The 23660-nt window shown below is 44.3% G+C and overlaps 1 protein-coding gene across 1 annotated transcript in view; it reads left to right on the forward strand.

Annotated features, from left to right (window-relative positions):
* Window positions 1–23660, forward strand: part of LOC137522316 (twisted gastrulation protein homolog 1-A-like) — a 61682-nt gene that overhangs the window by 5312 nt on the left and 32710 nt on the right. The window contains exon 2 of the mRNA XM_068242350.1: window positions 15853–15972. Coding sequence (XP_068098451.1) covers window positions 15853–15972 — 120 coding nt within the window. The remainder of the gene's footprint in view (window positions 1–15852; window positions 15973–23660) is intronic.

Consider the following 23660-nt stretch of genomic DNA (forward strand, 5'->3'; position numbering starts at 1 on the left):
AGCACTTCGTTTTTTCTATTGTCCGCCCGCGGGGGTCGAGTGCGGTATCGATCCGCCGCGGTGATCGGACAGGTTGGTTCTTATCAATCGAGCCATCAGTGGCTCGATTGATAAGAACTATTTAACCATGTATGCCCAGCATAACAATCATCTTGGCAGATGTTCGGGGCTCCTTGCAGACATCTCTGACTATTTTCCTCTCCAGAGTTTTAGAAATCCTGCGCTTACGCCCACAGCCAGGTTTGTTTCTTGTAAGATTTTTCTCCTTTTCCTTGGCAATGGTGCAACGTACAGCAGTTTTAGACAATGTGAACTTCACTTGGAAAAGGCAGTGTAGCCTTCCCCCTTATTATGAGCCTCTATTCTTCTTTCTGAGCTTGAGACTGATTTCCTTTGTGTTTGGCATGGTGAGTAAAGGTAAGTACATACGTCTGATTTTTCCGAACGACTTGTCGTTCAAATGGGTCGATTGAACTAGAGTGACCAGATTTTTGTGGGTCCAACCTGGGACGGGGAGGGGGGCGTGGGGGGGGGGGGGGCGTGCATAGCGCGCCGCGGCGAAAAGTGGGGAGGACTGAGAAGCGCGCATCGGCGAAGACTGGGGGGGGGGGGGGGGCTGCGGCGCGCTCAGCGCTGCGCGCCGAAAAATGGGCGTGGCCATGACATTGTATGGGCGGAGCTAATGTAATGATGTAACAGTGAGGCATAAGAAAGCAGTGTTTACGCCATGATGTGGACAAACGAGACTTTGCATCATGGGTGTGCAGAAACTGTGTGATGCTAATAGTATACCGTAACCACAAAGCAGCAAACATAGCCATCTATGACCATTAAATAATAAATGCAGTAACAGTTACCCCGGACACCAGAAAATAAACGCAATAGGCAACATGTCAGCACAAAATAACCGCAATGTGGGCAACATGTCAGTATAAAATAAATGCAATGCGGGCAAACATGTCAGTACAAAATAAACGCAATGCGGGCAAACATTTCACCAGACAATAAACGCAATGCGGGCAAACATGTCAGTACAAAATAAACGCAATGCGGGCAACATGTCGGTACAAAATAAACGCAATGCGGGCAAACATTTCACTAGAAAAGAAACGCAATGCGGGCAAACATTTCACCAGAAAAGAAACGCACTGCGGGCAAACATTTCGCCAGAAAAGAAACAATGCGGGCAAACATTTCACCAGAAAAGAAACAATGCGGGCAAACATTTCACCAGAAAAGAAAGCATTTACTCACCTGGCAGAAGTCTCCGGCCTCTGGCGCGCTGCTCCTGGGACCGTCTTACTTCTCCTGCAGTCTCCAGTACAGGGCTTCGGCAGCCATCTTGCCGTAGCCCTGCTCGCCTGCCGGTGTCGGAAACAGACACCGGAAGAGGCGGCTGGAGCGGGGCTGCAGGCAATGAACTGGCACGGCGTCTATAGACGCCGCTGCCAGTTCATTGAGGAGAGAGTGGCCAGAGTCCCGAGGCCGGGAGGTCCCGCTGCTAAAAGCGGGACGTTTCCCGGGACCTCATTAAGCCTGGGACAGCGGACCCCGAATCCGGGACGCGTCCCGGGCAATCCGGGACGTCTGGTCACTCTAATTGAACGTCAGTCGGACGTGTGTACGTTTGATCGTTAGACTGATAGAAGCAGTTTTGCCTGATCCGCTTGGCGGATCCATCGGACTAACTGTCGTTCAAATGACAGTTAGGTCCATACGTGTGTACAAACGACTGGGAGTCATTTGTACAAGTAATGGCCATTCAAACAAAAAGTCTTTTGATCAGTCGTTTGATCTGGTCCATTATTCTATCCAGTCCATTGACCAGTCAAACGACATGTAAATTAGTTGACATTAGCATATCAGCCATTTTGTTGGGCTGTGTGTACAAGACGTTTGAACGACTTGTTGTTTGAATGACAAGTCGTTTAAATGTCCAGTTTGAACGACAATTGGGCGTAAAATCAGACATGTGTACGCACCTTAACAGTAGTCCCTCTCGTGTGTTCAGGTGCCCTGTTCCTTGGAGTCTTTTTATGCTGATTGAATGTTGTTAGGAAGCCAATTGACTGCAGGTGTTGTTAGGAAGCCAATTGACTGCACAGGTGTGGTTTCAAAGCTGATTGGTTAATTACTGTAGGTGTGTTTTGAAAGCAAACATTTACATGGAGCTAATATTTTTGACCACCCCATTTCTTTTAATATATTTGATATAAAGCAAGCCTAAAAATACCCCTAACTACATATACTGGGCATATACCCCTGGCTACCTACTCTGGGCACATATACCCCTGGCTACCTACTCTGGGCACATATACCCCTGACTACATATATTGAGCACATATACCCCTAACTACATATACTGGGCATATACCCCTGGCTACCTACTCTGGGCACATATACCCCTGGCTACCTACTCTGGGCACATATACCCCTGCCTACATATACTGGGCACATATACCCCTAACTACATATACTGGGTACATATACCCCTGGCTACATATACTGGGCATATATACCCCTGGCTACATATACTGGGCACATATACCCCTGGCTACATATACTGGGCATATATACCCCTGGCTACATATACTGGGCACATATACCCCTGACTATATATACTGGGCACATATTATACCACTGGCTACATATACTGGACACATATAAACCTGACTACATATACTGGGCACATATACCCCTGGCTACATATATTGGGCACATATACCCCTGGCCATATATACTGGGCACATATACCCCTGGCTATATATACTGGGCACATATACCCCTGACTATATATACTGGGCACATATACCCCTGGCTACATATACTGGGCACATATACCTCTGGCTACATATACTGGGGACACATACCCCTGCCTACATATACTGGGCACATATACCCCTGGCTACCTGTTCTGTGGACATCTCTACACCTGGCTACCTGTTCTGGGGACATCTATACTGCTGGCCACCTATTCTGGGGATACCTATAGACCTGGGGCTACCTATTTTTGGGGAAACACTGCTGTCAGATTGAGTGTATTTTGGGGAACTGCTGCCAGGTGAGAGGTGTCTACCATATTAAGGGGGCATTCTGCCTATTTATGTGAAATGCTGTCTATTTATGTGCCTCATGACTGCTGAATTTGTCTTGTTGGGGGCCTCATGGTTACTGAATTTGTCTTGTTGGGGGCCTCATGATTTGTTGGGGGCCTCAAGATCGCTGAATTTGTCTTGTTAGGGGCCTCATGATTGCTGAGTTGGTCATGTTGGGGGCCTCATGTTTGCTCATGATTGCGGAATTTGTCTTGATGGGGGGGGGGGCTCATGATTGCTGAATTTGTCTTGTTAGGGGCCTCATGATTGCTGAATTTGACTTGTTGGGGGCCTCAGGATTGCTAAATTTGTCTTGTTGGGGGCCTCATGATTGCTGAGTTGGTCATGCTGAGGGCCTCATGTTTGCTCATAATTGCGGAATTTGTCTTGATGGGGGGGGGGGGGGGCTCATGATTGCTGAATTTGTCTTGGAACATGCTGGAAGGTACATACTGAGGGAGGGTGGGTGAGCGTGAGCCTGCTAACCTCCATGTACATTTGAAGGGGCGTGACCAAATGTGTAGCACCCATAACCACTCCCACATTTGGTCACGACCCTTCACCTTAGGGGGCGCATTAATAGTCTTTGTCCCCGGGCGCTGAAAACCCTAGCTACGCCTTTGTCAGCAGTTTGTCAAATACCATCTCTTCTGGCACCAACAACTATGCCACATTCATAGTCACTTCAAGAGAACCCGAGGCATCCACAGTGTCAAAAAGTAACTACTAAACTTACTTAAGGAGAGGGAAGCCTCTGGATCAGGTTTTCCACACTGTCCTCCGGCCCTCAGACATGGGAAGCCTCTACAGAATCCAGAGGATTCTCTCTTTTTGGGTAAGTATTTACTTTCTGATCCAAGCTTCCACTTTAAAATTCCTTTCTTCCCCATTCTGATGCTCTGTTTGAACTCCAGCAACTTAACTACATGTAAATGCCTACATTCATGGGGTAAATGGCTGCTTGTGTTAACCAATAATTGAACAGTTGTACCTAATAAAGTTGCCAGTGATTGTGTATGTGTAAGGAGCAGGACCTGTAAGCACGAGGCTCTGTTCCCACTTGAGTGGAGAACGGACATTTTTTGTCCATTCTACGCTCATTGCTGGACGGACAGTGACAGTAAACACACAGTGTTGTCACACTGCAATGGATTCGCGGGATCCATCGGAGAGGACACAAGTGAGGATGTTTCACAAAACAAAGGAAAACAGAAGAAGAATAGTGAAGAAATAAGCAAAAGAGAGAAAAAAATCCTCTTAAAGAAAACCTGAACTGAAAATTAAAAGTCAAAATAACCATACACAAGTCATACTTACCTCCTGTGTAGTCTACTCCTCAATCTCTTTTTCCTCTCCTGCATCCTGTTTGTCCACTGTGATCAATGGAATTCTCCGTCCTCCATTTTAAAAATGGCCATTACACCATAACAGCTTTCTGGTCAGCACACAGTTAAACTGTAACATCACCCACTTGAGCCATAGGGAAACATGGACAAATCAGTTATCTCAGCGGTAACTGACAGCAACTGATATATAACTGACAGCAACTGATATATTTCAGTTCTGACAAAATGTTGTCAGAACTGGAAGGGATCATTGTCAAAAGAAAATGGTGAGCTTCTGAGAGGAACTGATGGCAAGGTAACTAACATAATGTTCATTTGAAGTTACCTCATGTGTTTATTTTAAATAATTTTACTCAGTACAGGTTCCCTTTAACCTGTCAGTGTGGTGTTAAAAAAGTGTCACATTTCTGATCACAGCCAGGATTAAAGTGTACCCGAGGCGACATGTGACATGATGAGATAAACGTGTATGTACAGTGGAAAACATATTAATAACTAGGCTGTTTTACTTGTTTTATTGTGCTGCCTGTAAAAGTTAATTTTCAGGCATGGAAGTGGCAGCTTCTGTCTTGTCGGTACCTTGTCGGGAATCTAGTAGACCTCACTGATAAACGAATTACAGCCATAAAAGTTTTCCTGGCTGAATACAACTTCTGAGAGCAGAGGGAGATAGAAAAAGGTCAATAGTTCATGTATTTTCATTTAGGGACACTTAATTGACTGCTACTGAGCAGAGACAACAAAACATTTAATCTACTTTGTAAATGTCTAAATATAATGCCTGGTACACGCCATGCAATTTCCCATCAGATAGATGGGTCGATCGATAATTTCCGACAGATCCGATCGTTTTTTCTGATCGTTTTTCTGATCACTTCTAAAACGATCGCAAATCAGATCGGACCTGTCGGAAATGATGTATTCGACCCATCTACCTGACGGGAAATTGCATGGTGTGTACCAGGCTTTAAATAAAACCATGGAATATCTAAAGAAAAATCATTTTTAGGAGTAGGAGGATAAATACAATTGTTTAACTCATCAGTTTATTTTAACCTCGGGTTCACTTTAACGCCCTCCCAACTGCCTAACGCCAGGAGCGGTGGGCGGAGATTAGCGGGGATCGCTCATCCCCACTGAGTGACGGAGGAGAGCTCCGGCTAGCAGCCTGTCAGAAATAAATAAAAAACTGTTTCTTCTGTTGTACAGCGCTGTGATCTAGTGCAGTGCTGTACGTGGGACAGCTTAGTTACACAGCTGTCCCCTCGAGTGGCTCACAATGTGAACCGCTCTCATAGGCTGATGCCTATGAGAGGTGATCACTGATTGGATCTCGGAGGGGAGGGAGGGAGGATGGGAGGGTAAAAATAAAAGGAAAATAGCGACATTCATTTAAAAATAAATAAATAATTAATACAAAAATCGCTGAAGCAATCAGATGCCACCAACAGAAAGCTCTGTTGGTGGCAAGAAAAGGAGGCAAGATTCAGTTGGCTGCTAAGTTGTATGACCGTGCAGCACACTGTTAAAGCTGCAGTGTGCTGAATTGTAAAAAATAGCCTGGTCACTAGGGGGGTGTAAGCCTGTCTCAGTGGCAGACAAAGCCAGCAATGGGCCCTTGTGCAGAATAAATGAAGCCGCCCCCATATGAGTGGGCGCAGTCATAACAGATCATGGTTGGATCCAAACAATGCCGATTAGATAAAAGTACATGAACCTAGGTCACATTCTGTAGGCACTGTGTTAATGTAGCACACATTTGAAACTTGTATATGACTGGGGTACAAGTTATTAACACTGTTTCTCTTGAGGTTCAGAGAGAAATATGTGGAGAAAAGCCTAGAGAATAATCAGGCCCTAACTGGTGCAATTGCATGGGCCCTAGAGGACATGGGGCCCCTGTGCGGCTGCACAGGCCTATGTCCGCCTCTGCCTGTAGTCCTCAAGTGGTTAAGTAACATATACAGTATTTGTTCTGGAAGGAATCGTCAAGCTTGCCTGTTATGCGGAAAAGGACTGTGAAATCAGACTTAGTTTAGACACACATATTACATTTTTGTAATACAAAAGAAATGTTTGTGGTAGTTTTGTGTGACAGCATAGGATGTAGTTCTTTATGGAGATACTGCCCATCTTCCTGTTGAGTTGTGAATAAGCCTGGAAAGGCCCATGACCATGTGCACTTGTTGCCTGAGGGGACAGCTGGACATGGAAGAAAAGATGCTGCATATGAAAGAGAAGGGCTGCTGTACATGGATGTTACACTTGTTAGAGGGGCAGCACATGCAATGGGAGTGGGGCTGCTGCACAATTAAGAAAGTTGGTCTAGTGGTAAAAAAAAGTCTCAATCCTCTTTGATCTTGTTATATGGAGAGGGAAGTGGGGCGAGGGTGGAGGGGGGCAAAAATAGTAGAGGTTGTTATTAGATCACTAACAACCTCATCTATGACGCCAGGGTGAAAACTCCATATTTTCACCGAGAGACAATTACAAACGATTGTTTCAGGGGATGAAAACCTAGTGTGTTTATGTCTAGCATTTGAGAGCTGATTACAGCCTTATGTCTGTACAGGCTTCCACTGGCTCCTGCTCCTGTCAGAGCTGTACAAAGAGCAGTCAGCTGTGAAGGAACTTTTTGGAAGATTTCTTTCTCACAGTATGCGGGCAGGGCACCTCCTGCTTTTCCCCTTCCAACAGTGCTGCTTGGCTAAGCTAGACAGGCATGAACTCTCACTGGCTGCCAACAGAATGTTGGCTGAAATGCTGACACTAGTATACCGCCTGAATACAGCTTTATAGAGGCTGATGTACTGGCTGGTTTAGGAAATAGTCTCTTAAAGTATTTAGTGTCATGGTGCCACTTACTCTGACTTTGCCTTAGACCTTTTTATTTATATACTGGTGATGACACAGTGCTGTTCAATAACGTTATTCCCTCCTCTAAACCCTGATCAGGGAGTAGACATCCATGCACTATATTGTAGCTTCACATTCTGATCAGATTTCATTAGAAATCTGCTCTATGCTGCAAGATGTTTCTGTAAGGGCTCGATCACACTAGAGGCGCTTTTGGATTTTGTTAAGCGCTGGCGATTTTTCAAAATAGCCCTGAAAGCGCCTGTGCAATGATTCTCTACGAGAGAGTTCACATCTGAGAGGTTCGTTTCCGATACTCTCAGAGAAGCGGTGCATGGACCATTTTTGATGCAATTTTGCCTCAATGGAAGGTATAGGAAAAACGCAAAACACTCACAAAATTGCTTTGTGCAGTGTTCGCGTTTTTAAGAATAAATACATTGTATTTATTATTTTCTGGAACAAAAAATGGAAGCGCTCTGCAAAAGCACTTACAAAAATGTTGACCAAAACCGCCCAACATACAGAAATAGCCGGGAAGGGGGAAAAAGCGTCAAAAAACACCCAACGCTAACGTGATCAGAACGTGATGTGAATGAGGCCTTAAGCTGGGTACTGACATCAGATAAAATCTTTGGCAGTCGAAGAATCAATCAGCTGCATAGGTTTGTCACGAAGCTTTGAATGACTTATTATTCAAAAGTTGCTGTACACATGAAGATACCAGAGAAATGCTTTTGAAGTCCATTTACTTCCTTCTTTTTCACGCATGCGCTGTGCACAAAAAAGTTGAGAAATATTTGAAGATCTCATTGTTTAATGAACAATTATCTGCAGATCTGATCCACTGGGTTGGATTTGAAAGATCAAGAGACAGATATCTATCTTTTGAGGTCTTTTGCAAACTTTTTTTTACAAAGATTATCTGTAGATCGATCTATGATTTTTCATTTTCCAAAGACTTTCATCTGACGTCTGTACCCAGCTTTAAAGCCTCACACACATCTGACTTAAGTCATCTGAGGCGGCTGATAACAACTGCCTTAGTCAACAATCAGGTGTGTGTACGGCACCCGACGACCCCCGACTCCCAATCCACGACTGATCTGCCGGACGGATCTACTCAACTTCAGCAATGCCGACCGCATCATCCCTTCGTCGCTACCTCCCTCCCTCTCCCCCCCCCCCCCCCCCGAATAGCAACACAGTGCATTATCAGCTACACAGCTGACATGCATGTGTGCAGCCTGGCCTAGCGATGTCACCCAAGATCAGCTCCTGATTCCCAACAGGTGTCATCAGTTGGGCGTGTTTATGCAGTCGCTGAGATCAAATTTTGTCCCGCTGCCAAGCCAGGCATTTTCTAGCACTGCTGGTCATGGTAAATTTTTCCTCAAACTTGATTGAACATTATCAGTTGTTTCCAGGACAAGCAATGTTGTTTTTTCATTGAACACTATTTGTTCAATGAAAAAACAACATTTCCAGTGGCATAAATGCGTGCAGAGAAGCCACCAATGTGCACCTTCATTGACTAAAATTGAATTTTAACCTGTGTGATTCTGATAACGCACTGCATGTTCTGCATTGGAACAACAGAATGTAGTGAACTTTTCACAGACTTTGAGGCCGCTTTTTACACATGAGGCAAGCGTTGTGGTGCGAGGGTCCGCCCCCATCGCAACGCCTCAAAAATTGCTTCATATGACCCTGCGGTAGAGTGCGGCAACAGGGTCATATGCATAGCGCAGCACGACTGCAAAACCTTCTTCGCCCGTCGTTGCCCCCTACCCAGTGACGCACTACCTGTTGGACATGAAGTGCTTCACTGGCATTCCCACTTTCCCCTTGAATTTGTATCGTTTGCACATGCGTGCCGCACCGCCAACAACGTGATTAAAGTTTCTGCATCGCCCATTGACTTGCATGCATTCGGTCACTGCAGAAATCTGACGGTAAGACACTGTTGACTTTGCGGCGGGTCGGCGGCAGATCAGAGGCTTCCGGTGCAACACGAAGTGGTTAATGTACTGGGCCCCATCAGGGCTGGATCTCTAATGAAGCAAAGTGAAACATTTGCATCAGGCGCAAAGATTACAGGGGCAGCTTATTGTGCTGTGTAAGGAGTCTAACAGTGAGTGAGGAGGGAGGAGGCAGGAGAGCAGCAGTGTTACTATAAATTTGACTTGCACAGCAGAATGGAGGAGGTGGCACTGCTGTCCTGACTGAGGAGGGGGCGCATCCTCACAAGCAGTGGCATAGCAATAGGAGGTGCAAAGGTAGCGACCGCATCGGGGCCCTTGGGCTAGAGGAGTCCTGAAGGGCCCACCCCTCAAACACAGTATTAGCTCTTTATTGGTCCTGTGCTGATAATATTCACTTTTAGGGCTGGTGCACACCGAGCGGCTTTTTGGGCGTTTTCAGATCCGCTTGCGGCTGCGGATCTGCTTGGTCAATGTATCTCAATGGGGTGGTGCACACCAGAGCGGGGGGCGTTTTGCAGAAACGAAAAATGCCTGGGTGAGGCATTTTTTGGATTGCGGGTGCGTTTCTGCCTCAATGTTAAGTATAGGAAAAACGCAAACCGCTCTGAAAAACGGCACTTCAGAGCGGTTTTGCAGGCGTTTTTGTTACAGAAGCTGTTCAGTAACAGCTTTACTGTAACAATATATGAAATCTACTATACTGAAAACCGCAGCAGCAATCCGCAAAACGCTAGCAAAACGCCTCATAAAAATAAAAAAAAGCGTTTAAAAATCTGCTAGCATTTTGCGGATCTGCTAGCAGGTTTTGGTGTGCACCAGCCCTTAGGCCTGGTGCACACCAAAAACCGCTAGTAGATCCGCAAAATGCTAGCAGATTTTGAAACTCTTTTTATTTTTCTGTAGCATTTCAGCTAGCATTTTGTGGTTTTGTGAAGCGTTTTTGGTGTAGTAGATTTCAGATATTGTTACAGTAAAGCTGTTACTGAACAGCTTCTGTAACAAAAACGCCTGCAAAACCGATCTGAACTGCCGTTTTTCAGAGTGGTTTGCGTTTTTCCTATACTTAACATTGAGGCAGAAATGCATCTACAATCCAAAAAATGCCTCACCCCGGGAGTATGCGTTTCTGCAAAACGCCTCCCGCTCTTGTGTGACCCACCCCATTGAGATACATTGACCCAGCGTGTCCGCAGCCGCAAGCGGCTGCAGAAACGCTGAAAAAGCCGCTCGCTGTGCACCAGCCCCTATAGTGGATTTGAATAGTAGTGATCATTAACACACAGTTTCCCATCCCCTTCTTGCACCTCTGACACTGTGGTTGGCCTTGATTGGTTTTGGTGTGTTGTATCAATTGTTATCTATAGCTTGCTTGGGGGGCCTCAATGCTACACTTGCACTGGGACCCTCGGCTTCTAGCTATTGCCTCAGGCAGCAAAAAGTCTAGAACCGGACCTGGCAGAGCAGGGACAAGGTCCTCCAGCACCCAAGGCTGAGACACCAAAGTGCGCCCCTCCATCCCTGCCACCCCAGCCATCACACACCGATTGCTATTAGACTAAGAGGGCCACAGCGCCCCCAACCTCCCCAACACCTTAATATCTAGTTATCTGGCTTGCAGTCACTGCTATGTATCCCCTTTTCTTATTTCTTTCTGCTTCAAACACAATTAGGAATGACAGCTGAATGAATTCTGCGCCCCCTCCTACACTGCGCCCTGAGGCTGGAGCCTCTCCAGCCTATGCCTCGGCCCGGCCCTGGGCCCCATACACTTTCTTTGCTCTTGCATTACCCTGCATACAGAAAGGTGTAGAAGAGGCCTGAATTGTACACATTACAGTGTCTGTTACAATGCAGCATGTTAGCGTGGAAATTCCCTAAATTAAGAAACATCAAAAAGGTCATTTATAACTTCCAACACTTAAACCATAATTCATGCTGAAGCACTTACTCTACCATGCAAGAGCAAAAATTAACATTCAACAACCCAAAGTACCGGTAGCTGTTTGTCAATGAAAAAAGCTGTAGGGGTTTATGTATATCTAGGGATTTGTTGCCTTTTGTTCCTGCAATAGAGAAATCTGATCATAGATACCAATACAGCTGTTACCTCACACATAGAGAAAAGGGGAGGGGGGTGGATTCAAAGTCGTGGTTGCAACAGTTCCATGTGGCATCTCTCAAGATCCATACATATACGCAACAACTTTTTCGTGTCAACAATCAGGACCCAATCGTTAGGACAACAGTTCAGTGCATTTTGCATGGGGTGTCACTGACTTCTAGTTACAGTATACCACTACTAGGTTCATAAATGAGTCATTCATTTGTTTGTTGTTTAAACCACTCTCTCCTCCTTTTGTGTGTTCAAAATTTTTTTTTCAATTTTGTATCTTGCAATCTGTTGTACGTTATTCATCATGTTACTTGTCATTGTATTGTTATTTGTGATATTAATTACCAATTCTGTATTCTGCACCAGTGTCCATATTTGACGTATATCATTGTCTGTATTATTATGTACTCCAGTCCATGTTTGTTTTTCTTACTTTGTACAAGGCCACGGAATATTTTGTCGCTTTATAAATCGATAATAATAATAATAATACTTATTGAGAGATGGTATTCAACAGAGAGGTTTGAGCTGATCAGTTAGAAGTTACATCCATTGTTTCCCTATTAAGGTGTGTGTGTATGCTATTGCGCTGGTCTTCCTCTTGGACTGCAGCCAGTGTAATGAAAGCATGCATAGTGTCTGTGTTGGAAAGCTGACTTAAAACTACTAAGATAAATGTGCACTTATTTGTAATACTGTATTCCTTGCTATTATTATCGTTTATTTATAACGTTCCAACCGATTAAAGGGAACCTTAACTGTAACAAAAAAAAAAAGGGTTTAACTTACCTGGGGCTTCTATCAGCCCCCTGCAGCCACCCAGGGCCGGTTCTAGATGTTTTGCTGCCTGAGGCAAACTTGTGAAGATGTGCTTCCCCCTTCCAGATTTGGAATGATTGAATAGCACCCGATAATTTACTCTGATTTATGTAATGTTCTCAAATGACATGCTGCAGCTCAACACAATAGCACACTGGCTGGCTGTGAGTCTGTGACAAACAAACTGCTCACCCTCGGCCAGGCGGCCATCCTCCATTCCTCCTTAGTCAGGACAGCAGTGCCACCTCCTCCCGTTTGCTGTACAAGTCAAATGAAACACTGCTGCTCTCCCCCTCCCCCCTCCTCACTCACTGTCACACTCCTGCAGCACAACAAGCTGTGGTTTCCCAATGATGACCTCTTCACCTTGCTCTCCTCTCCTTCTTCTCCTACTCTGAATGCATGCTGTTACTGTAAACAATACAAAAATGCTGCCCCTGTAATCTCTGCACTTGATGCAAATGTTTCATCTTGCTTCATGAGAGAATCGGCACTGCAGTCACCCTGTGTCCTCACTGTCACTGTCAGCGAGCGGGAATCACTTACCGAGAGAAGAGCTCTGTGTGCCGCTGCTGGTCTGGTCTCCTGCATTCCATTGTCCAATTACGCTCTCACAGGAAGTACTGCGAGAGCGTGATTGGACAGTGTCAGTGCAGAATACCAGACCAGCGGCACACAGAGCTATCGCTCTCGGTAAGCCGTTCTGCTGGCTGGCTGGAATTCTGGAGGTGGGGGGGAGTGCGCAAGGGGGGGGCCCTAGGTGAGGGAGGGGAGGCTTCCCCCCCTCCCCGCCGCTCTGTGCCCACTTTCCCACCTTCCTGCGCTGTGCCCCCCTCTATTCTCTTAGGAGGTCCCGCGCACCTGCCGATCCTGCAGAACTCCTGGGGATGAATGGCTGTAGACAGCCTCTGCAATCTGTATTGCATAAGCTAGAAACACGAAAATTGTTTGCTAAAACAAGAATTTTCGGCAAACAGTGTCATAAACAAAATGGCTGCTGGGGAATCCCCGTTCCCCGGAGGCCACCTCAGAGTGTCAGAATACGCGTTATTTCACATGAATGGGTGGGTCCAGGGGATTAGGGCACCTCCTGCTCTGGTCACCTGGACCCACCATCTATGTGAAAAATCACTGGTTTCGCCACTCTAGTGTGGCCTCCAGCGATCGGGGATTTCCCAGTGGCCATTTTGATTGCATCACTGTTTGCCGAAATTTCTTGTTTTAAAAGCAAAATTTGCGTGTTCTCAGCCTCTGCTATACAGATGCAGAGGCTGACTGTGACCATTCAGTGGTGGGAGTTCGCCAGTGTGGGAGGGAGGTGGGATGTGATAAGAGGATACTGGCGTGGGACCACTCCTGAGGTTACTGGCGTGAGATTATTGCAAGGTAAGTATCCCTGGTTAATTTAGAACAATAAAGGACTTTTTTCGTTGTTGTGTTTTTATTTCTTTTTTTAACTCTGCTGAAATGGGTAAGGGGTACTGTGTACCCCTATACTCATTTCTCCTGGGGAGGGGGCGGCTTCCGGGGTCCGCTTGTTAAATGGGAACCCCGGATGGCACCATGAACCCCCCAGGACGTCGGCGGCCCCCACCTCCTCCTGGGGCACCGGAGGTGGGGAAGAGCCCCTTGTCCATGGATTGGACAAGGGCTCTGGGGGAGAGGGGGAGGTTGGCCGCCCCTCTCCTCCAGAGCCCCCCATACCATGGACCATGCGGGCTGGTGCGAAGCCCCACGTGGCCGGGACTCCGCATTCTGGCTATCCCAGCCTGCATGGGGGACAAGAGGTTAAGGAGGCTTGGGAGGGGGGACCCCACGCTGTCTGTTTTCATGAAATGTATACAATATGTATACAGAACTCGGAATGCAGTAACCTGCTCTGCAGCAGTGTCATTTTACACAGTTTAAAAAACATTTTTCTTTTGAAACTTTGAAATCGATTTGCTCAAAAACTATAAGCTCTTTTCACAAAAATTTTTTTTTACCATGTTCCTACTCATCTGCTTAACATACATGCTAAATTTAATGATGATAGCATGTACGGGGGCTTTACAATTAACCGCAGAAGTTAACACTATTTAATTCAATAGAAATGCACTCGGAACACGAAAATTCGGAACACGAAACTCGGTTTTCGCATGCGGTACACGAAATTTCGACGAAGTCGGAATTCAGCTGTTCCGATCAGCCCTACTCACAATCTAATCCCTATCATAGTTATATGTCCATCATAGTCTAAGGCCAATTGTTAGGAGGAAGTAAATTTAACTTATCTTTGTTTTCGGGAGGTGTGAGGAAACCAGAGACCTTGGAGGAAACACATACACAGACAAGGAGAACATACAAACTATGTGCATATAGTGCCCTGGCTGGGATACGAACCAGGAACCAAGCTCTGTAATTCAGTGCTATCCACTATGCCATTGTGCTTCATATAACAAACAAACAAACTTATGACAGCTGTGGTGGTAAAAAAAAAAGGGCAGAGCAGGTGAAGAAAAACATCATCTTCCTTATGCATTTAGGTAAGCATGGTCTCTAAATACGGCCCCTCCCGCCCTTCAGGATTCCAGAAGAAACCATTACACTTAGCAATGATTCATGGTTTGGTTTTTGTTTTGTTAAATTCCAAGTCAATATCTGCCTGTGGGATCTTCCTAGCTACTCTCATACCACAGTGGTGTTGCAATTCTGACACTAGATCAATACTTCAAGTCTATACAAATCAAGCACTCAAAAGATCTGCAAGAAGAGACTTCCTAACCTCTTCTCTTGTTCAGTCAGGAATGGAAAACTTCTCCCATGGACAACATGCAATATCTGACTTGTACTGTACAGGGAAACTGGCCACTAACATTTTCCATGGAAAACCACAAGCCCATTTCTCAGATGTAACTGTGCAGAGAGAATAAATGCTGAAAGTGACAGAATGTTCTAGGCTTAAGGTGGCCATAAACTGGTCGATTTCTTTTATCAATATCCAGGCAATTCCATCTTTTGATCAAATCTGCTAGAAATCAATGCCGTAAACCATTCCTGTTCGATTTTCAGCTGAAATGGATTTGGTCGATTGCGCCAGTGCTCTATATATTTCTACTACCATAGAAAAGTAGCTATTTTACCTACTGCGCATGTGCGATATGATACTGAACGTGTTCGTCTTCTCTCCACCATTGGGGCTTCTCCCTGTCTCTTCACTCTCGAGGCACTGTGCATCACGTGAGAATCACTAGAGGCCCCTAGTGTTTTGACTCTAGTGTTTAGTCCTGGGATTCCGTTAGTGACAGAGCCGGATCATCCACAAGGCAAACCTAGGCAGAACTTACCTTATACAGTACAGTACTTTGTCCTATAAATGTTCTTTCTATAAATTGTGGAATGGATCATATGAGTTTCCATTAATCCTTATGGGGAAATTTTGCTTTGGTATGAGTGCTTTTGGATTACAAGCATGTTTCCTAAACAAATTATGCTTGCAAGCCAAGGTTCCACTGCATTAAAAGGTATTAGAAACATCCCACTGTAGAAGCAACTCAGTATAAATGCATGGAACAAATATTCATTAGCAAGGCATAAGTAATTGGCAGGGCTTGCATTTGTTATTATGGATATATGATGGTGCTTCTTTATGACTGCAGGGGAAAACGTGGTATCCTGTGGAGCTCCTCGTCATTGCTGTGTGCTGTCATGTGATTGCATCGGTCACCGGCTGCAACAAAGCTCTCTGTGCAAGTGATGTCAGCAAGTGTCTGCTGCAGGTAAAGTACATCCTGAATTCACACCTGTCGAGCATCGTATGTACAATACATAATGGGAAGGTGGGGATGCATGTTTTTCTGCATCCAATCTGCGTGTAGTGGAAACAGGCCCTTAGGGCATGTTAACAACTAGGGCATGTTCGCTATTTTTTAAGCGCCGGCGATTTGCAAAATCGCCCTGAAAGTGTTTGTGCAATGATTCCCTATGAGAGAGTTCACATCTGAGCGGTTCATTTCCGATCCGCTCAGCAAAGCGCCGCCTGTACCATTTTTAGGACGATTTTGCTACAATGGAAGATATAGGAAAAGAGCAAAACGCTCACAAAATCGCTTTGTGCTGTGATTGCGTTTGCACTTTGACGAATAAATAAATTGTATTTATTCATTTCCTGAAGGCAGGAAGTGAAAAAACAAATCACTCTGCAAAAGCACCTTGAAAAGTGCTTTACACCAAATTGAAGCGTGCAAGTAAGCGCCGGGAGGAGAAAAAAAAGTGCAAAAAAAATCGAAAATCTCTGGCATCAGCGATTTCGATTTTAGATGTGAACAATGCATTATGGAAGACAAAAGTGGTGACAGAGTAAGGCCTTGTTCTCATTATAAATTGCCAGCAGTATCGCAAGTGCTGGCAATTATATGGGGTGATTTTGAAAGTGCTTTTACAAGCACTTTCAGAGTGATTTCAGCTTAGAAAAGCACTTTTCTAGGCGCTTTTGCAGAACAACTGATTTTTTACTTTCTGACCTCAGTCAGGAAGTGAACTCTTTGCCCAGAAATGAATACGTACAATGTATTTACTCATCAAAGCCCTTGGGAAATTGCAATACAAAGTGCTTTTTCAAGCACTTTGCGATTTCCCTATACCTGCCATTGAGGCAAAACACTCAGAAAATGGTACAGGTAGTGTGTTCAATGTGAACACTCTCATAGGAAGTCATTACACAAGAACTTTTAGAGCGATTTGCAAAATCGTCAGCGCTTAAAAAATAAAGCAAACACTCGTAGTGTGAACAAGCCCTTAGGGGGCAATCCAACTAATTGTTTTTACCTGGCAGTTGTCTGGGCAATGACCACTGAATATTTGGTGGTAGCTTTTGGCTACTTTAACAATATATGCTCTGCGATGCAGTAGGATAAAGGGGTATTTGCATATTAGGAGTTCGATATGATGCATACAGTGAAGCATGCTGTACATTATAAGTATGCTTCACCCTCACTAAATGCACACGTTGTCTAGTAAACGCACCGATGTGAACCTACCATAGGCATATAATTGCTTTGCATTGTGATGCGATCATATTGGCCGTTGTAATAGAACGCATGAACACAGTGTAAATGGCGCCTTAAAGGAACACATACACACTTGCAATAATGGTCATCCAAAATGATCATTTTTGTATGTTTTTCAGCCTTTCCCTGTACAACCAGGCAAAACATGTTGATCAGCTCTCTGCTGATCAACATGTTTTGCTTTATGAAACGTAAAAGTGGGAGAACGCAATCTGTGGGGGTACATAACAATAGCGATCGGACAAAGTTTTCCAGCATGCCTTATCCAGGGCTGTGGAGTCGGGGTTGAGAAGTCGGAGCAATTTTTGTTTACCTGGAGTTGGAGTCAGGAAAAAGTGCACCGACTTTGACTTCTAATAAATTTCAACTGTAATTAAAAGAGAAAAGAATATAAAATATGCTATAGTTATAGTAAATAACTAATGTAAGTAACTAATGGCAGTGTTTAGTCCACAAAAACGCACATGAACAAACCAATCTAAAAATATTTACTTGTGCTGCTGCAATAAAGCATATTTTTAAAGTCAGATTTACATATCTGATTGTGACTGTATATCTTATGTGTACACATTAATCTTTTATATATAATAAATAACATCTATGCTGTAAGTATAAAGCCTGATGTGTAGCTGTGTCACTAATAGGGATGGTCAATGAGATGCAAATAATTCTGCAATGATGCAGGTTTATGCAAATTTTGTATTCAAATTTATGCACTCGCTTTGCTCATGAAATCAATTAATTTGATATGTTGTTGTTACACAGTAGTACTATACATATGCACTCCCTGCATTTGTCCCAGCAAACGGCCATATCTTATCTCTATGTTTCTAGTGTCTCTGCAGATTGTACTCCTAGGACACAGTAACCGACTCATGGCATGTAAGACAAATGGCTCTCCTTGCTCTGCACAAAAAACTAATCATTGGTTCACTGTTGGCTGAGTATCCTGCACCAGGAGACAATTTTTCTTTCCTTCGACATGCTAGAGAGGATCGTTGAATTTACAAATACAGGGAGTGCAGAATTATTAGGCAAGTTGTATTTTTGAGGAATAATTTTATTATTGAACAACAATCATGTTCTCAATGAACCCAAAAAACTCATTGATATCAAAGCTGAATATTTTTTTTTAAGTAGTTTTTAGTTTGTTTTTAGTTTTAGCTATTTTGGGGGGATATCTGTGTGTGCAGGTGACTATTACTGTGCATAATTATTAGGCAACTTAACAAAAAACAAATATATACCCATTTCAATTGTTTATTTTTACCAGTGAAACCAATATAACATTTCAACATTCACAAATATACATTTCTGACATTCAAAAACAAATCAGTGACCAATATAGCCACCTTGCTTTGCAAGGACACTCAAAAGCCTGCCATCCATGGATTATGTCAGTGTTTTGATCTGTTCACCATCAACATTGCGTGCAGCAGCAACCACAGCCTCCCAGACACTGTTCAGAGAGGTGTACTGTTTTCCCTCCTTGTAAATCTCACATTTTATGATGGACCACAGGTTCTCAATGTGGTTCAGATCAGGTGAACAAGGAGGCCATGCAGGGCCGGTTTAAGCAACAATGGGGCCCCAGGGCAAAATTAACCTGGGGGGCCCCCCCAACATATACCCCGGAACAAAAATCGGCATTAGAGGACCTTTTTTGCAGCTGGTATAGTCAGGGTGTGAAGTCCCAATTGGTCAGAGCTCCACATTCTGGCTATCCCAGACTGCATGGGGAACAAGGGGTTAAAAAGTTTCAGGAGGGGGGACCCCACATAATTTAAAAAAAAAAAAAATTCCCACAGTCTAAACATAAATAAAAATTGGGAAAATAGGAAAAAATGCCAGGGATCTTCCTACAGCCATATTGCGGCTGTATAGCGATCCCTGGCCAAAGCGCTGCGACTGCGTATGGACCACCTGGAAACCCCGTCAGGAAATTTATTGCGCTTTCGTTTGATGCATGTAAAATTACACTACCGTTAGGTTTGCTACTAAAAGTTATATTTACCGCATTTAAAACTATACTTTTTTCCTTCTAAACTTTAAAATCGATTTTCTCAAAAACTATAAGGTCTTTTTGAAAAATAGTTTTTTTCCTCTTATTCCTAATGATCTCCTTAACATAGCCTGCAAATTTAGGGTTTCTAGCATTTAAGGTGGATTTGCTATTAACCATTAAATTCGGCAGGTTTTTAAATGTTTTTTTTTTCCCTTTGAAACATTAAAATCGATTTTCTCAAAAACTATAAGGCCGATTTGAAAATTTTTTTTTTTACTCTTATAGTCACTGGGGGCCCCTACAAGCTCTGGGGCCCTGGGGCAGCTGCCTCCTTTGCCTTGATGGTAGCGCCGGCCCTGAGGCCATGTCATTAGTTTTTCTTCTTTTATACCCTTTCTTGCCAGCTACGCTGTGGAGTACTTGGACGCGTGTGATGGAGCATTGTCCTGCATGAAAATCATGTTTTTCTTGAAGGATGCAGACTTCTTCCTGTACCACTGCTTGACGAAGGTGTCTTCCAGAAACTGGCAGTAGGACTGGGAGTTGAGCTTGACTCCATTCTCAACCCGAAAAGGCCCCACAAGCTCATCTTTGATGATACCAGCCCAAACCAGTACTCCACCTCCACCTTGCTGGCGTCTGAGTCTGACTGGAGCTCTCTGCCCTTTACCAATCCAGCCACGGGCCCATCCATCTGGCCCATCAAGACTCACTCTCATTTCATCAGTCCATAAAACCTTAGAAAAATCAGTCTTGAGATATTTCTTGGCCCAGTCTTGACGTTTCAGCTTGTGTGTCTTGTTCAGTGGTGGTCGTCTTTCAGCCTTTCTTACCTTGGCCATGTCTCTGAGTATTGCACACCTTGTGCTTTTGGGCACTCCAGTGATGTTGCAGCTCTGAAATATGGCCAAGCTGGTGGCAAGTGGCATCATGGCAGCTGCACGCTTGACTTTTCTCAGTTCATGGGCAGTTATTTTGCGCCTTGGTTTTTCCACACGCTTCTTGCGACCCTGTTGACTATTTTGAATGAAAGGCTTGATTGTTCGATGATCACGCTTCAGAAGCTTTGCAATTTTAAGAGTGCTGCATCCCTCTGCAAGATATCTCACTATTTTTGACTTTTCTGAGCCTGTCAAGTCCTTCTTTTGACCCATTTTGCCAAAGGAAAGGAAGTTGCCTAATAATTATGCACACCTGATATAGGGTGTTGATGTCATTAGACCACACCCCTTCTCATTACAGAGATGCACATCACCTAATATGCTTAATTGGTAGTAGGCTTTCGAGCCTATACAGCTTGGAGTAAGACAACATGCATAAAGAGGATGATGTGGTCAAAATACTCATTTGCCTAATAATTCTGCACTCCCTGTAAATGTAGCTGTTAAGAGGCCTGGAACCCACTAAAAATAGCAAAGCGCAATCGTAAGCATTTTTAGCGTTTTGTAAGCGATTTAATGAGCGATTTCATTAGCGTTTTCCGGCGATTTTGGTAGCGATTTTAAAAAGTGTAAGCTTTTTGCCAGTGATTGTGTAGCGATTTGCGATTTTAGTTCTGATTGGTCCTTTCAATTTATCATAAATTTTTTTACAGTTTGCAGTAATTTAAAATTGCACACAAATCTCTATGTGTAGCGATTCATGAGCGCTTTGCCAGCGCTTCAGTACTTAACATTAAAGCGCAAACGCTCCCAAAATGCTGCATGTTTTGCGATTTTGCTAATCGCTACTGTGGAATTTTTTTACATTTATTCACATTGGCAGAGCGTTTAGGTAAATCGCTAGTGATTTACAGAGCTCCCTAAATGCTCAAAAAAGCGCTCTAGTGGGTTTCAGCTCAGAAATGCCCCAGTAGTTTAGCTAGTGATCACCTTTGCAGCATACTAAATTCTTCCACAGGAAAACACAGAGAAACCCACCCTGTGTGTATTTAGCGATAACAGCTTGTGGGCAGCACGGTGGCATAGTGGTTAGCAGTCCTGCCTTGCAACGCTGGGTCCCCAATTCGGATCGCAGATAGGGCACTATATGCATGAAGTTTGTATGTTCTCCCCATGTCTGCCTGAGTTTTCCCTGGGCATTTTTGTTTCCTTCTACAGCCTAAAACATACAGATAAGTTAATTGGCTTCCCCCTAAGTTGACCCTAGACTATATACACTACATCATATATACATAGACATATGACTATGGTAGGGATACTCTGTGGAAGATGTCAGTGCTATGTAAATAATAATAATCTAATTCTGCTGCTGTAGTTTGTATATCTCTTATTTCTCTGTGAAACTGTAATACCGACTATTGACAAAAAGATAGTTCTGCTTACTGGAATACTTAGGATATACAGATAATGAGTCCTTGAAGGACTGTTTACTGAACTTGGACCTGCACCAGTTTATATGGTTCCTTCATTATTTTCTTTTATTGATTTCCTCTCTTTCTTTGCCCTGATATATTTTAGACATTCTGGGTTTAGGGCCTATTTCCACTACATGCAGATTGGATGCAGAATGGATGCAGAAAAACTCCAATGAATGCCTAAGGGCCTGTTTCCACTACACGCGATCTTTCTGATGCAGATTTTCTCATAGGCATTCATTGGAGTCAGTTTCTCTGTGGGCGCGATTCCACTTGAGCAGCGCGCGTCTGCGAGACGCAAGCCAGCTCTTCCGGGTCTGCGGGGAAAGCAGACGAATCCTATCAGCCGTGCCATGCACAGCTATGGGATCCGCAGCCTCCTGCGCCGATTCGGATGGAAAAGCGGCTGAATTGCAAGCAGTAGCGATTCGGCCGGTGTTACCATTGCACCCTATGGCAGAGTTTCCCCCGCACTATTCGCCTGCGGGGAAACTCTGCGGATTCGCATCGGTTTTCGCTCAAGTGGATCCGCATCCATTCTACATCCAATCTGCGTTTAGTGGAAATAGGCTCTTACTGTGTCATCCTCTTATATATGGGATTTGACTATACTGTACTGTACTAATTTATGCATTTCAAATAAAACATGTTATATATATATATATATATATATATATATATATATATATATATATATATATATATATATATATATATATATATATATATATATATATTGTGCACATGGCTATGCTAGATATTTGCCTTAGGTCTTTTATTTATGTAGTTGGGTCTCATTTAACAGTAGATGTCATTTAAACCTGTTAGATGGTCTCTGAGTAAAAGTGCATGGACAGGTACCCACTGGCGTAACAATAGGGCCTGCAGCCCCCTGGGGCCCACTTGGGGCTGTTTTGGGGGGGCTGGAGGGGTCGCAGCATGAGGGGAAAGCCATGGCCACACTCGACGGGGAGGGGGGACGTTCCCCCCTCACCTCGGGGCTTTCCCCTCTGCGCTCCCCTCCAGCTTAAATTACTGTCTGGGCAGCGGCAGCTACATACCATCCGTGCGCTCCAGCGTGCGTTCCTCTCTCTAGTCTCTGACGCGACTTCCTGTTTATACAGGGGGGCCCGGTGGGGCCTAGTTAAGTCCCTGCAGGTACCATCTGTGTTGCTTGTCAGAATCTAGCTCAATCCTGCGAGTGACATTACAGGGAACGAGTGCTGTACAGATTGGTTACCCTGGTAAACCAAAGTGATGCATATCTAATGCCATGGGGAGGAAAAGAGGGACAATGGCATGGTACTCAATAGAGTTGATGCTGGTGGCAGAGGAAAAATGTGCTAGGCTGCTGCTGTCCCTTAAAGATCTGACATACCAGATGTTTATCTAGCGCGCGAACATGCTAGATTCATGCCTGAGACAGCCCTAAATGGTCACCTCAGACCGTTCTATCCAGTGTGTGCCCTCCATACACCACACTGGGCTTTAGATCTTGTAAAGCATGATATCTGACTGATATTAATCATTCACCTGGGTGCTTCTGTGCACCACTTGATAATTCATTATACGCCAGCCTACCTTCTGATGGAATATTGTCCAATATTCTCCAATATTGAGTGCTGCCTTTGATCAGGGGTCATGCTTAACTCTGCGGAAAAACACGTTTTTCCACAGAGAAATCTGCACTATTGGCTGACAATCAGATGAGAGCAGCTGACTGTCAGCAATAGGGATTCACACACAATGTGTGAAACGTATCTGCAGTGCCATTATTTTCTTCACCGCTGCAGGAAAATACACATTGCTCCCAATGCACTGGGATTGTACATTGGAAAACATTATGTATATCACCCAGAACCATTATGACCAAAAATATAGCGTGTGTGCATAGTTTAACCCATTTGGTACCATGGTGCTTTGGCCTATTAAAGGGAACCTGTAGCAAAAAACATCTGGAGGGGGAAACCTCTGGACCCTAAAGTGGCTTCCCTTGTCCTTTTCCCCAGCCCCGTTCCAGCAGTGGGTCTCCTGAAG

The sequence above is a fragment of the Hyperolius riggenbachi genome, chromosome 1 (assembly GCF_040937935.1).
Source record: "Hyperolius riggenbachi isolate aHypRig1 chromosome 1, aHypRig1.pri, whole genome shotgun sequence".
NCBI lineage: Eukaryota > Metazoa > Chordata > Amphibia > Anura > Hyperoliidae > Hyperolius > Hyperolius riggenbachi.